Raw genomic sequence first — 16,825 nt, 5'->3', positions numbered from 1 at the left:
ATCTATAAAGAATTTGGGGCTCATTAGGATCAATTATTAAACCAATCTCATATCTGTCATGGCAAATGCTATAATGGGTTTCATGATGTTAGTGTGAATTGTATTACTAGATTTGATATCATAAAAAATATATAAAAAAAATGATAATCATAATGATAATAATAAAAAAAATCTATTAAAAATGCACATTGGGGGAATTTATAATTCCCTGTGCCAGAACAGAGCAAAATTTTTGCACAAAAAAATAGTGCTTGCACAATGTTGTCACTCTACACTGATGTAGGGAATGATCCTTTTCCCACATTGAATATACTGTATGAAGTACAAGTATTAATTTTAAATAATTTGGCAAGCTGACTCAGGTTACCTTGGATATCTTACTCCATCTTTTTATGACTACAATAGAATCTTTCAAAGTGTCAACCTAATAAGAATGAAGAAACCTAAAGGGCACTATTAAGGCCCACATGTGGAGTTGCAGAATCCACCCGGCAAATATACCACATCTGAACTAACTGTCTTATGTAAGAAATGATAATTATAACACAGAAAAATCATTCTAAAAATACAACCACTTTACGGCGGCACATAAACCACTTTTATATTGTGTTTTGTGCTTGTGCTGACACAATTATTTCGCACTTCCAGTCATTTTATATAGTATGTGTGCAGAATTCTTCATTTTACATTACAATTATGTTGTTTCTATGCAACTGGGGGGGAAATGCTCCTTTATAAATAGCACTACCAGCACTTGGTAAATGAGCCAATTCATTGCCCTATGGCATCAAAAATTATATTGTGCGCTCGATGATCGAATGCTGTACGTTTCTAAATGTAACAGAATGGCTTCCTCAATTGTTCCATGGTATAAAGAATCTGTATCTTTCACTGCAAAAGATCGAAAATGAAATTTTATCTAATTAACTTTAATAAGACGAATAGAGAACATTTGCTACATGGCTAAAGGCATGAGGAATTCTGAACTTCAGTCTCAAAAACTTGCCTATTATGTGTTGCTCTTTGTTTGCTGATGTATTTACCACCAATCTTTTGAGAAAAGTAGACTCGGTAGTGTGCCAACAGATTTTGGAACCTGTCATAGTTTCTAGTTAAGTACGTACCCACTTGCACTTACTACCGTGTTGGGTCCAGCCACCTTCTTTTTGCCCTCCCGAAAACATTGCTGCATTGCCAGGGCTGTAAGTTCTAATGGCAAAGCTGGTTAGTAAATTAGGGAGATGGGACGCTGGACCAATCGGGTCCAGTGGTCCCTAATGTCCAACCTATTTAAGCAGGTGTTTGCTGGCCACAGACACTTCAATTTTAGTTCCATAAGTCTCTAATTCTGCCCTAGACGTTCTCTCCCAGTTTGACCCTGCTTGTATTTGACTACACTACTGATTCTTTCATTGCCTTGCCCATCTGGTTCAGACTAGGTCTTTACCCCTTTACTTACTGGCTAGGCCACAAGTGTAAGGAACATTGCCCCTATTGGGTGGCTTGTCCAAGCAGGTGGAAAATGTGGTGTGGGTTGAGCTGAAGGCTGCACTGTTCCCACTAGGTTACATTTCCAATGTGAATTTTCACATGTAATCTAGATATCTGATGTCAATGATGTCTCTTCTAGGTGTCTAAATAATAAAATATCAGACAAAATGTGCTTGGGGCCTTGGGCCATTGCATAGGATCAACCCAGAAATACAATAGCCGGCTGAACCAGACAATTTTGTCAGGAACTTTTCTATTTTTTTTCTATTTCTATTTTCCTCTGATGATAGATGTCAGAAAAGAGGGGTCAGACAGTTGAATTTCAACATGCCTAATCCTTTTGTTTTTAAAAGGGGCTTCCCATGAAACAAAGTTGGTAAAATTAGACTTGTACCACAACATATAAGTAAAGTAAAACAAACGACCCGTTTTCCTTCCCAATGGATATGATCACTTCCTGGTTTCATGGTAAAACTCCTTTACGGGAGACAAGCAGCCACTGAGTTAGGTGGCAGCAGCTTATCACTCTCTCTCTCTCTCTTCTTATTGACAGCACATGTCAGGGAGACAGCTACCTAAGGCTATCTTAACAGAGATCTTCTCAATGCCCCCAAAAAGCACTTATTGCCCTCTTTAGTCCCCACATAATAAAGAGTGCTGCCACAGAGCAGTTTTATGCCATCTCACAGCATTTAACCCACTGTTGAGACAGCATCAATAAAGTAGTAATACCCCTTTGTGTCCCCTAGACTGTAATAATACTTCCTTGCTATTAATAATACCCAAAACAAAGTAATAATAACCATACAGTAAAAATGCCCATCTTTCATCCTCCCAGTAGGTAATAAAAATGTCCCCATGTACCCTTCAGACAGTAATATTGCCCTTGTTTTACCCCAAACAGCAATAATGACCCCTTTGTACCCACTATACTGAAAAAAAAACAAAGACCAAATTTTGTGACTAGAAATTATTAATTCCCCCTATGCGGTCCTGGGAAGAAGTAAAGCCACTGTGTGCTCCAACACAGTCTTAATCACCTTGTTACGCCGAGCGCTCCGGGTCCCTGCTCCTCCCCGGAGCGCTCGCGGCGTTCTCCCTTCTGCAGCGCCCCAGTCAGACCCGCTGACATTCGCGATGGGGATGCGATTCGCATAGCGGGACGCGCCCGCTCGCGAATCGCATCCCAAGCCACTCACCTGTCCCGGTCCCCGGCTGTCATGTTCTGGCGCGCGCGGCTCCGCTCTCTAGTGCGCGCGCGCGCCAGCGCTCTAAGATTTAAAGGGCCAGTGCACCAGTGATTGGTGCCTGGCCCAATCAGTCTAATTAGCTTCCACCTGCTCCCTGTGTATATTACCTCACTTCCCCTGCACTTCCTGGCCGGATCTTGTTGCCTTGTGCCAGAGAAAGCGTTAGTGCTGTCCAAAGCCTGTGTTCCAGATCTTCTGCTATCCATATTGACTACGAACCTTGCCGCCTGCCCCGACCTTCTGCTACGTCTGACTTTGCCTCTGTCTAGTCCTTCTGTCCCATGTCTTCTCAGCATTCAGCGAGGTTGAGCCGTTGCCGGTGGATACGACCTGGTTGCTACCGCAGCAGCAAGACCATCCCGCTTTGCGGCGGGCTCTGGTGAAAACCAGTAGCAACCCTAGAACCGGTCCACCGACACGGTCCACGCCAATCCCTCGCTGACACAGTGGATCCACATCCAGCTAGCCGAATCATAACACACCTCCTTTTATTACCCCCAATATGTGCACTTTGTGCTCTCTAAAATTCATACTCACCTTACCCCAATCCCATGATGAGGCCTGAGACGTCTGCATGAGACACCTGTAAATCCTGTGTCTGGTCCTGGAATCTTGTGGATAGGGGAAAGAGAAGGATATTGTTATATTATGGGCTAGATTAGAATTGTGAATATTTTTATATTTCTCTTTAGCCCCTTGGCATTATTAGCTGAGTATTGCATTAACATTAAAAGATTAAAGCCCACCTTTCCTTTAATTTTATTTTAAAAAATCAAACGATTAAAACAACACTAAATTGTTATCACCGGGTCACTTCCCTGACTCAAAAAACTGATCAAAAAGTTACAGTTCACCACAACAAAGCTCACTGATGGAAAAATAAAACATAATAACATAAATAAATGAAAAAACATAAAGTGTGCCTTCAATGCTTTTATGGAAAAACACCATAGCGACTACAGGTCGTCACGCTATATTGCTCACAGCACGGCTCTGCTTGCCGTCACCTACTTTCCTCCTACCCCGCAGCAATCCGGTCTGATGAAGGTCTTGTAACCGAAACGTAACATTCTGTTTGGATTGCAAAATAAAAATGACCACTTGTTGCATCAAAAATCACGGTGTGCCTAGCCTTGATATATATTGAATTAAGGTGGGTGCCAGATTTGTTTTTAAAGAAAGTTGCTGTCCAAACTGGCTACATTGCAAAAAAGTTACTTTTTTAAACTCTGTTATGTTTTGATACATCAAAATAAAGCGAGAATGCACATTGTGTAAGTTATAGTCACTTATAGTTATAGAGCAGGTTAGGCTAAACACATCTAAAACATATCTAAGCACTAGCTAAAATGGTCAAGAAGTTATGGGACCTTTTAAATAGTGCCTGTCATATCCCACAAAAAAAAAATGTTATATATTACTCAACCTAATCCTGGTCATGTACATAGGATCTATATTTCTCTCACAAATACCTTCTCTCTGTTGCTCACTTGGTTTGTCAGCCTGTGCTCTGAAAGGAACACTCTACATGACTTATCTTCCTCCCTGAGTCTGCTGTGATGTTCTGGGTCCCTTTATCCAATCACTGCAGGCTGCTCTGTTTTCAATCTGCAGTCTGACAGGACAGGCTTGAGCACAGAGGAGTTCTAGTCCAGCCCTCACTTACTGGACTTTGTCCAAGGCTGTGCTTCAGCTTGGACAAAGATGAAGATGCTGCCTGAAGGTATTATATTCTGGACAGTATGGGGTCCCCTAGTGGTCTGTTTTTTATAAGCCACAATTTCTAAAAAAAGGAACCTGACAGTGTCCATTCAATCTTGAGTATCTATATATCTATCTATCTATCATCTATTTATCCCCCCAGTCCAGAGGAGTGCTTGTTCCACACTTACTTACTGGACTTAGTCCCAGCCTGTGCTTCAGCTTGGACAAAGATGATGCTGCTACTAGAAAGTATTATGTTCTGGACAGTATGAGGACCCCTAGAGGCCTTTTTTTTTAAGCAATGATCTCTGTTAAAAGGAAATACAATTTTCTTGAAGTGTGTGTGTGTGTGTGTGTGTATGTATATATATATATATATATAGTTAGTATATATAATGTATATTAGAAAGGTTAATATTTTTTAAGTGTGACAGTGCCCATTCAATCTTGTCTGTCTATCTATTTATTTATTTATTTATTTATGTATCTATTATCTATCATCTATTTATCTTCCCAGTCCAAGTACACATAGAAAAATCAGTGAAGTCTAAGAATATAACAACCATAGACTAGTGCAAAGTCTGCAGAGGTGAGACTTCTAGTTATCATATAATTACCATTAGCATGCAAAAAGTACATTTCATAGTTCAAACAGAGTAAAGTACAGCTTATCCATACTTTTTTCTGTGTTTCGTATAAAAAAAAAATGCCCTCATTAAAAGAAAAACATTTCATAAGAATGAGCAAAGTGAAAGAGAAAAATCACAGCTCTTCCTGACACTACTCCTACACGGAGCTGATTATAGCTGCAGAACCATGTAGGGACCTTTGTCTGAGAATATACCCAGCATATGAAATTAAAGGAGTAGTCTGGCGCGCACTTTTTTCCTTTTATCCCGTCCGGGCTGCAAAATAAAAGAAAACACACTTTCTCTTACCTGCCAACGAGCCCCCGGAGCTCCGGTACACTCCGGTACAGGTGTTCGGTCCCCGGCCTGTATTCTTCTTACTTCCTGTTAGCCCGGCACGTCACATGGAGCTTCAGCCTATCACCGGCCGCAGCGATGTCCCGCCTCAGCCAGTGATAGGCTGAAGCTCCGTGTGACGTGCCGGGCTAACAGGAAGTACCGTATTTTTCGCCCTATAGGATGCACCGGCGTATAAGACGCACCCAATTTATAGGTGCAAAATCTAAAAAAATTAAGATTTTGAACCCAATAGTGGTCTTCAACCTGCGGACCCCAGATGTTGCAAAACTACAACTCCCAGCATGCCCGGACAGCCGTTGGCTGTCCGGGCATGCTGGGAGTTGTAGTTTTGCAACATCTGGAGGTCCGCAGATTGAAGACCACTGCATAGGAGGTAACACTCACGTGTCCCCGCCGCTCCGCACCCGTCACCGCTGCCCTGGATGTCGCTCCATCGCTGTTGCCGTGTCCTCGTCGCACCGGAACGTCTCTGCTGCTGGCCGGGTATCCTCGCTCTCTGTCGCCGCCATCACGTCGCTACGCACGCCGACGCACGTACGCGACGACGTGATGATGACGAAGGAGAGCACCAGCCATACAGGGGATCCCTGAACGGAGAAGACACCGAGGAGGCCGGTAAGATCCCTCCCAGTGTCCTGTAAGCACTAACATGGCTTTTCAGTCGGGCTGTTCGGGACCGCCGCGGTGAAATCGCGGCGGTCCCGAACAGCCCGACTGAACAGCCGGGTTAATTTCACTTTCCCTTCAGACGCGGCGGTCAGCTTTGATCGCCGCGTCTGAAGGGTTAATACAGGGCATCACCGCGATCGGTGATGTCCTGTATTAGCCGCGGGTCCCGGCCGTTGATGGCCGCAGGGACCGCCGCTATAGGGGTGTATTCGCCGTATAAGACGCACCGACTTTTACCCCCCAGTTTTGGGGAAGAAAAAGTGCGTCTTATACGGCGAAAAATACGGTAAGAAGAATACAGCCCGGAGACCGAACACCTGTACCGGAGTGTACCGGAGCTCCGGGGGCTCGTTGGCAGGTAAGAGAAAGTGTGTTTTCTTTTATTTTGCAGCCCGGACGGGATAAAAGGAAAAAAGTGCGCGCCGGAGTACTCCTTTAAGAACATGGATTAACCCCCAATACGCCAACCTTATTGCCCACCACCGCTAACTCGAGCCCAGGGAGAGTGTCATGGAGGGGAATTGTGGCAGAGTAGAGGTACTGTGTTTTGTCCATGCCCCAAATTCAAATACACCCAAAAAAGTTGAAAATGGGAGAGATTATAACTTTTTAGTCTTTTGTAGCCATTTATTCATCCTGAATCATTGCTTTACAGCAAATATACAGCCCTTATTTCAGTGTTTTCCAAACAGTGTGCCTCCAGCATTTGCAAAACTACAACTCCCAGCATGCAGGTAAAGGGGTACTCCGGTGGGAGAAAAAAAAAATGTTTTCAAATCTACTGGTGCCAGAAAGTTACACAGATTTGTAAATGACTTCTAATCGTAATCCTTCCAATATTTATCAGCTGCTGTATGCTCCAGAAAAAGTTGTGTAGTTCTTTCCAGTATGACCACAGTGCTCTCTGCTGACACCTCTGTCCATGTCAGGAACTGTCCAGAGCAGGAACAAATCTCCGTAACAATCCAATCCTGCTCTGGACAGTTCCTTACACAAACAAAAGGTTCAAGCACTGTGGTCAGACTAGGGCTGGGCGGTATAGCCAAATATGTGTATCACGGTATTTTTGTAACTTATGGCGGTTCCACGGTATATAACGGTATCCCCCCCTGCCCCTACCCCAAAATTTATTATTAGCCCAGCGCTGCACTGTCCCCCTCAGGGCACTATTCACGTCACACGTCACTATTCAATCTGCGGACCTCCAGATGTTGCAAAACTACAACTCCCAGCATGCCCGGACAGCCAACGGCTGTCCGGGCATGCTGGGAGTTGTAGTTTTGCAACATCTAGAGGTTGAAGACCACTGGTATAGAGTGTCAGCGCCGGCGGCCGCAACAAACAGGAGGACGAGGAGGGCAGCGCTTGTGAGTGACATATGTGAGTAGCACAGCGCTTGGATGATAATTAATTGGGGGGGGGGGGCAGAACAGCGCTCGCGGGTCACATATGATTAGTTCCCCGATGGGGACAGCGCAGCGCTGGGCTGATAATTCATTCATTCCCGAGGGGGAGGGGCCAAACCAGTATTGCGGTATGGGTTAAAATTCATATCGTACAGCACACGTTTCGGTATTCGGTACGAACCGGTATACCGCCCAGCCCTAGGTCAGACTAGAAAAAACTACACAACTTCCTCTGGAGCATAAAGCAGCTGATTTACAAATTTATAAAACTTTCTGGCACCAGTTGATTTAAAAAAAAAAAATAATTCCACCGGAGTACCCCTTTATGCGGATACTACAACGAAGGCCCCAAATGGAGCCTCTGCCACAGAAGTAACCATGTCCTAACCCCAAATACTTCCATCATTTTATCAAATCTACTATAAACTAACTTTGCTCTATACACCAAACACGCAACATAACTACGGCAGCATTTATCCAAACTGGAACAATGTTTTTCAGTTTCGGCAGTCCTAATAGAATGTGGACAAATACTCAATAATAGTATATGATTAGTAATAAGAAGGATCTTTCCAACTCTGTAAGTGGTAAATTATCATAACAATAATCCATTAGTAATAATTAGTATTGTGTGGCAGGTCTCTGACACCGTAATGTCTCTTCCTAACAATAATTATTACCAGCAATTAGCAGTTTGTTGCGCGGCTACGAAAGTAACAAGAAAAATAAAAACTGCAATCACAATACCTAGATTTAATAAGATGTCAGGGGCACAGATAACCCTGACAGCTGCACCGCCATGACAATACATAATAATATTTAATGCTACTGACACGTATAACAATACGTCACAGGTATCATCGGGCTTTAAATACCCATGTACACGGCCATTTCATCAACATGTAATTAGAAGGATTAACGCTAGTCTTTGTCAGTGGAGAAACAGCAAAAATATGAATAAACCCGAAATGCTATATACTGTATTTTTCGCCGTATAAGACGCACTTTTTCTTCCCCAAAACTGGGGGGGGGGGGAAAGTTGGTGCGTCTTATACGGCAAATACACCCCTATCGCAGCGGTCCCTGCGGCTATCAACGGCCGGGACCCGCGGCTAATACAGGACATCACCGATCGCGGTGATGCCCTGTATTAACCCTTCAGACGCGGCGATCAAAGCTGACCGTCGCGTCTGAAGCGAAAGTGACACTGATCCGGCTTCTCAGTCGGGCTGTTCAGGAAATCGCGGCATCCCGAACAACTTACAGGACACCGGGAGGGACCTCACCTGCCTCCTAGGTGTCTGCTCCGTGCCGGGATTCCCTGCATGGCCGGCGCTCTCCTTCAACGTCATCACGTCGTCACGCACGCCGTCCCGTCATCCAATCGGAGCGGCGTGCGTAGCGACGTGATGACGGCAATGTGATGACGGTGACAGAGAGCGTGGATCCCGGGGAAGAAGACGTCCGGAGCGTCGGGGACACCACGGGGACGCGGCGACAGCGATGGAGCGACATCCAGTGCAGCGGTGACGCGGCGGGGACACGTGAGTATTACCTCCTATCCAGTGGTCTTCAACTTGCTAACCTCCAGATATTGCAAAACTACAACTCCCAGCATGCCCGGACAGCCAACGGCTGTCCGGGCATGCTAGGAGTTGTAGTTTTGCAACATCTGGAGGCCCGCAGGTTGAAGATCACTGTTGGGTTCAGAATCTTTTTTTTCTAGATTTTGCACCTTTAAAATTGGGTGCGTCTTATATGCCAGTGCGTCCTATAGGGCGAAAAATACGGTAGATCATGGTGGCGGCCATGTGAAAAGGTAGAAATGTAACCCCTTAACGACCAAGGAAGTATATTTACGTCCTTGGCCGTATATATTCACGCGTTGACCCCGTGTCATATCGGGTCGGTCCCGGCATGTAACTCATGCCGGGACCCGGGGCTAATAGCGCACGCTAGCAATCGCGGTGCCTCGCGCTATACACCCTTTAGACACGGCGTTCAAAGTTGAACGCTGCGTCTAAAACAAAAGTAAAAGCTTCCCGGCTGCTCAGTGGGGCTAATCGGGACCACCACAGTGAAAATACGGTGTTCCGATCAGCTGGGACGCGGTAAAATAAAAAAAGTTATAGGGGTCAGAAGATGACAATTTTAAACGTATTAATTTTCCTGCATGTAGTTATGATTTTTTCCAGAAGTACGACAAAATCAAACCTATATAAGTAGGGGATCATTTTCATTGTATGGACGTATAGAATAAAGAGAAGGTGTCATTTTTACGGAAAAATGTACTGCTTAGAAACGGAAGCCCCCAAAAGTTACAAAATGGCGTTTTTTCTTAAATTTTGTCGCACAATGATTTTTTTTCCATTTCACCGTAGATTTTTGTGTAAAATGACTGATGTCACTGCATAGTAGAATTGGTGATGAAAAAAATAAGCCATCATATGGATTTTTTGGTGCAAAATTGAAAGGGTTATGATTTTGAGGAAAAAACAAAAGTGCAAAAATGGAAAAACCTGTGGTCCTTAAGGAGTTAAAGGGGAAGATACCCCTGCTTTGTCCTCCTTGTTGACATGATTGCAGTGATACGTGACTGTATATAATGCATCCAGTCACCATCTGGTCATAGGAGGGATTATACATGGGATGTGAAAGTTGTACCCTGAGGGACGTGTCTGCCTAATACACACACCCCTGACTGTACAATCCCGCCCATTAACCAAAGTGCCTTCTAATTGACTTTGTGCATTAATTCCTCTGTACTTTCAATACCTCTGTTTGTTTATGGTAAATGAGAACATTTCCATTACAATTCACAGATCGAATTCTGATAATCGGCTTCTCACATCATTGCAGGGCTCCAAAACCAAAAAAATAGTAGTGAAATGAATCCTGGCACTCTCAGGTCATCATGCAAGGGGTACTTCGGTGGAAAACAAGTGTTTTCAAATCAACTGGTGCCAGAAAGTTATACAGATTTGTAAATTACTTATATTTAAAAATCTTAATTCCTTTAGTACTTATCAGCTGCTGTATGTTTCACAGGAAGTTGAGTTGTTCTTTGCAGTCTGACCACAGTGCTCTCTTCTGCCACCTCTGTCCATGTCAGAAACTGTTCATAACAGGAGAGGTTCGCTATGGTGTTTGCTCATGCTCTGGACAGTTCCTAACTTGGACAAAGTTGGCAGCAGAGAGCACTGTGGTCAGACTGGAAAGAACTACACAACTTCCTCTGGAGCATACAGCAGCACTCAGCCTATCACCAGCCGAAACGGGACATCGCTGCGCCCGCGTTATGCTGACAGCGCTATGACGTTCCGAGCCTTAGAAGCATGGAGCAGCATGGAGCCATTAAAGGGAACCAATCATCAGATTTTACCCTATATAATGCTTGGTAAAGCGTTATATAGGGTAAAATTGTTGTCCTCACCATCCCCGGGGGACGCTCCTGCCCCAGGGATGGTGAAGATATGAAGTTATAAACTAGTCACCGCCACAGCCGTAAGTAGTCCCCTGGGCGGGGAGCTCCACTCACCTATTCCCGTTCTTCTGCAGGCAGCGATGCCCCTCTGCTTGATTGATGGGCCGCGTCATTGTTCCGCTCACTGAACAGACAGAGCAGAGCGATGATGCTGCCACGTTTTTGCCTGCGGTCGGGAAACCGCATACGGCCGAATAAGCAGCTGACCGGAGGCTGCGGTTCATTCCGGTCGGCTCATAGACATACATTAACTACGGTTCCCTATACGGCTGAGTGCGGGCGCCGCGATTAAGCCCCGCCCACCCCTCCTCCCAGCCGTATACGGGAACCGTAATGACAAACCGTAGTGTGAACCCAGCCTTACGGCGGCGACGGTGACTAGTTTATAACTTCATATCTTCACCATCCCTGGGGGCAGGAGCATCCCCCGGGAATGGTGAAAATAAAGATTTTACCCTATATAACGCTTTGCCAAGCATTATATAGGGTAAAATCCGATGATTGGTTCCCTTTAATCTCTTTATTAAAGCATAATATGGTACAAACTGAACGCAGTTCAGCTTGTACCATATTATGCTTTAATAAAAAGATTAAGAATTGCATGAACACCTGAGTGTGCTGGGACTCATTTCACTACTATTGATTGTACTGTCCAAGGGCATCTATATCATAACCAGTGCCGACCTACCCTTACCTGGCCTTACCCAAAAAAACACTGATACATTTAGAGTAAGCTTCCACATAGTAGTAATGTTACAGCAGAATACCGTAGAAGGAAAAACAATTTAGCCTATCAATTCACTTGCGTTGTGGATTCTTAAATCTGCAGCGTGTCAGTTAATGCCCAGAATAGTCGTGAATTTGTTGCAAATTTTCATCATTCAATTTAATGAAGTAACTAAAATCTTTAACAAAATCAATGTGTTGTGGATCTTTCTTTGGATTACCAAAATTTGTAAATTCAATGAAAAAAAAAATTCATTTAAAAGAAAAAAAATGAAAATCATTATTCTCACTCTCCCTGGTGCTAATTAAAATCCACAGCAAACTCGATTTTCTAGTAGATTTTGGTTTCAGATGAGTGAAGTGGGAAAGTATTTTTACATCAGTAATAGGCTATGTTTACACAGGCTAATGTCCGCACGGAAAATATCTGTGCGGACATTGCCCTGACAGCGGAGCACCGGCATAACATGCCAGGGCTAGGACTGCTTGGAAATGTTCTATCTATTACACAGAAATGCATTTCCGTGTGGAGTCTGCAGAAAGAATAGACGTGTATTCATTCTGCGGACACCGGGATTTGAATTTTCACATCAGATGTTTCTGGTTTGGAAATCCTGCTATGTGTACAGCACAGCAGAGTCCCATTGAAATCAATGAAATGGAAATTCCATCATGTGAACATAGCCTTACAGACACAAGTACCAGCCCAACTGTGGTTCTGGTGATACGGACTGAAGGCATCATAGTGATTTATGATAATCTTAGCTTCAGTCATCGGAGTCACTGTGGGGCAGGATCTGTGTCTATAAAACAGAGGAAAAAATTTGACCATATTACAGAATGTTCATCCAGGGATGAGAGGAAGGGCAGGCGAGAGTTGGTGGCTGCCTAGGGCGCCACTTTGCAATAGCAGGAAAGGGGCACATTATTATTTAGTCTGAAGGAGCAGAGCAACACTCACAGGAGGACAATCTGGTTATTGGGATCAGGTGGGGCACATAGCACTGAAGGAAGGGCAGGTAGGAGTGATCAGGGGATGCTGGATGCAGCCTGAAGATGCCTCTGATGCACCTCTCTTCCCCTGAATAAACAGTGGTGTAGGGCACTTATGGGTTATCTCCCCCCTCCCTTCCCTTGCCCTTCATGATTCCACCTCTTTTACTCTTGAACCTTTTACCTCTGCTAAAATGAGATAAAGGCAGGTCAGCAGCCGGGAATGAACATAGGGGAGGGACTCTCCCTGCATAGTACAGCCAGCAATAATTCTACCAATGGAAAATCAAGAAATCATTGTCCGTCAGCTGCACATGTCCCCTATGTGTGGGCGATGGCTGCAGTGAAGGGCCGCATGACAGATCCAGGGATTGTTCTTGCAACCCTCCCCGCCCACTACTTTAAGGCTCTGAAGCGCCGATGTATGAGATATGTGCTCATTTATGGTGCAGGATCAGCCCTCTAACTAGCCCCTAGTACAGGACAACACACAGTAGACAGAAGGTGTGACGTGTTTTTGGTGCTGTACGCACCCCTAGTAAAACTAAAAACTTCATGATAAGAGAGAATTATATAGCAGTAATGTACATGAGGTGTCCTGGAGCAGGATCCCCTTTTGCTATTCTGAACACCCCAAGTCTGTATGATTACAATTACTTTCTGTATTGGTTCTTCTTTACAAGTAAAGTTGCTATGTATAAATCCGGACTTTTGAGGTATTTATTTCACGGGACCTTTATACAGATATCAGCTTTATTGAAGTAGTGATTAGTGGGAAGTTATGTATAAATTCTGGCTTTTGAGGTACTGTATTCATTTCCCAGGACCTTGATACAGATATCAGCTTTATGGAAGTAGTGATTAGTGGGAAGTTATATATATATATATATATATATATATATATATATATATATATATAAATCCTGGCTTTTGAGGTATTCATTTCCCGGGACTTGATACACATATCAGCTTTATTGAAGTAGTGATTAGTGGGAAGTTGTTATGTATAAATCCTGGCTTTTGGGGTATTCATTTCCCAGGACCTTAATAAACATATCTGCTTTATTGAAGTAGTGATTAGTGGGAACTATCATCTAACTACAGGGTTGCTACACTCCAACCACCCAACACTACAACCCTCGTCATCCATCACTCATTAATCACAATCCTATCTCTGGCATCACGAACCTGACAACTTTGCCAGCTAAGAATCCAATTCTATCTCTCACGCCTGTCTACCACATGCGTGATGGACCCCCTATATAAAGTTTTGTGCAGTTAAACATCTATACCCTTCTTTATTCCATAAAGCAAGTACATGACATCATACAGTAGACAGATGGTGTGACATGTTTTGGGTGCTGTAAACACGCCTAGTCATACTAAAAAGGTCAAGATGAGAAATATAAACCGGTCAAGTGCGTGCGATTTCTCGGACCGGGGTCACCTTTTCCTATTTTGATCACCCCAAGTCTATGATTAGAAGTTCCTTCTGTATCGCATCTGTGGTTAGTGGAAACTGCCATCTAACAATAGGGTTGTTACCATTTGACACTACAACCCTCATTATCCATTACTCCATGATTATCACAACCCTATTTATGGCATCACAAACCTGACAACCTTGTTTAGCATGACTTGTAATGTGTACAACACCTGAAAAGCGTCACACCTCCAGTCTGCTGTATGATACCCTGTACTGGAAGAATAATGCCTTTTGACTGCACGAAACTGCGCTAGACTTCTTTTGCTCACATGGAGGGACATTTATCAATGTTTGCTTATGTATTCTTTTTTTAGTACTTTTTTCCTTACTTTTTTTTTGCTTATGTGTGACTTATTTATCAACTGGTTTCAGCCTGTTGATAATTTTCTTTCACGTAAGCAATTTTTCCTTTTTTACTTTGGTAGTAGCTTTTTCTGCTCTATGCTTGAGCTGGAGTAAATTTTGTCAATTTTTAACCTTTTTTTTGCGCAGTTGTGACTGTCGCAGTTGATACATACCCGACTAAAGCAAATCCATTTTGAAAAATTTACTACATAAGCAAGTTTGAATTTTCTTGCTTTTCTTGTTCTTCATGCAAATTGTCGGACGAAAACACACGTAGTCGCAGTTGCGACAATTTTGCGACAATTATAGTAAAGAAAACCTGACTAAACCCGTTGATAAATGTCCATCATTATGTATTAAATAGAGTTGATCAGGTTAGCTAAAAAGTGTTGTAAGATCTGAGTGACAGTTCTGTTCTGACAGTATGATTCATTTAGATATGGGGGGCGAGCTCAGCCTATCACCGGCCGCAGCGATGTTCCGCCTAGGCCGGTGATAGGCTGAGCTCACTGTCATGTAAGGAGCTCTGGCCGGCTTCTTACATGACCGTGAGCTCAGCCTATCACCGGCCAAGGCGGAACATCACTACGGCCGGTGATAGGCTGACGGCTCTCCGACGTTCCAGTCCCCAGGAAGAGTGTGAGACCGACATAGGAAAGTGAGTTAAAGTTTATTTTGTTTATCTTTTGCAGCTCGGGCACAGGGACACAGCGTACAGTATAGAGTGTCAGCGCCGGCGACCCGCAACAAACAGGAGGACGAGGAAGGCAGCACTTGCGGATGACATGATTAGTTCCCCGACGGGGACAGTGCAGCACTGGGCTGATAATTAATTGGGGGGGGGGAGAAGCAGAACAGGGCTCGTGGGTCACATGATTTTGGGGGGGTGGAGAGAAATACCATTATATACCGTGGAATCGCCATAAGTTACAAAAATACAGTGATACACATTTTTGGTCATACCGCCCAGCTCTATGGGGGTAGCTTTATTTACCTAGGCCAGTGGTTTCTAAACCGTGACCCTCCAGATGTTGCAAAACTACAACTCCCACCATGCCCGGACAGCCAACGGCTGTCCGGGCATGGTGGGAGTTGTAGCTTTGCTACATGTGGAGGGCCGCAATTTGGTGACCACTTACCTAGTGCACCAAAATGCCTCGTCCAAGCCCTGCCATCATATGAAACTGATCATTGGGTCAGATTTACCGTAAATCCGCCCCATGGGAACCTCTCCTTTGCAACTATGTGATCATGTTCTTACTGACAGCAAGCAGAGATCTTGAACAAAAAAGGTAAAGAACGGATTCACAAAGTGCATTACAATGTTGCATATCTTTTCAGTGTACAATGGTTACCTTGTATTCACATCAAAATGGAAAACTCCTTTAAAGTGTTTGATCGGATCGTTAGGACCCCTGCGACCTCCGGTATGGGCCCTGTCTACTTTATATAGGGTCCGTCAAGACACTGAGAAGTCCCTTGCCTCCTGTACCACCCCCATTGTTGTTCCCAGATTACAAAAACATAGTTGTCTAGTTTGTGTGCCATTCTGCACCTCAGTTGCAAATGGAGCCGAGCTGTTATGCAACACACAACCTGAGGACAGAGGTGGCGCTATTTCTGGAAGAAAGCGGCCATGTTTTTCCAATATTGGATAGCAAAGCCATGAAAGCCTCTATATAGGGCAAATAATGCACTATGTTTCAATTACAGCAGCAACAATGGGTCACAGCCAAAAAGAATCCTAACCAGCACCATTCTGCAGCACCATATTGTCTTCTCTCTGACTCTGTAAAGGTTACGTCCTATTCCTACATAGCTACATAGGCCCTGCAGGTGCCTCCCCCATACCCCCTGCCCATACAACCCGCACGTCATAGAAACAAAACAAATAACAGACCCGTCTCTGTATTCCCGCTGCTCTCCGCCATGTTTGTTGTCATCCGCTGACAGGACCTGGAGACGCCGTTCTGCTGTCGCTATGGCAACTGGTGACGTCGCACGTTCGGCCTCGTCTGCGAGTGACGCATTACGTCGGCGGAGGGGGCGTGGTCAGGCACGCTATCCGAGGTCCTGGAGCTGAACGTGAGTGACGAGTCCGTTGATTGACGTGTGACGTCACGGAGGGCGGGTGCTATCGCTGGCCGAGGTGCTAGGGAGATGCTGCTCCACTGTCTACAGATAGATGTCTATGCTGGGAGTTAAAGTTTGCAACAGCTGAAGGTGCACTGTGTTTCTTAACCAATGTGCCTCCAGCTTTTGAAAAACTACAACTCCCAGCA

At 44.4% G+C, this 16,825-nt stretch overlaps 1 protein-coding gene across 6 annotated transcripts in view; it reads right to left on the bottom strand.

The window, feature by feature from the left end:
* The window catches only part of LOC130283237 (cytosolic carboxypeptidase 6-like), a 1,802,518-nt gene extending 1,785,923 nt beyond the window's left edge, over positions 1-16,595 (bottom strand). For 4 of the 6 annotated variants that reach the window (XM_056532458.1, XM_056532459.1, XM_056532453.1 and 1 more), the window contains exon 1: positions 16,444-16,595. In XM_056532458.1, coding sequence (XP_056388433.1) covers positions 16,444-16,486 — 43 coding nt within the window. In that variant the 5' untranslated portion in view covers positions 16,487-16,595. The remainder of the gene's footprint in view (positions 1-16,443) is intronic. The other 2 variants (XM_056532454.1, XM_056532455.1) reach the window with 2 other exon arrangements.
* Positions 16,596-16,825: the final 230 nt, after the last annotated feature.

This window comes from Hyla sarda, chromosome 7 (assembly GCF_029499605.1).
Source record: "Hyla sarda isolate aHylSar1 chromosome 7, aHylSar1.hap1, whole genome shotgun sequence".
NCBI classification, from domain to species: Eukaryota; Metazoa; Chordata; class Amphibia; order Anura; family Hylidae; genus Hyla; species Hyla sarda.
This window is presented reverse-complemented; position numbering and strand designations above follow the sequence as displayed.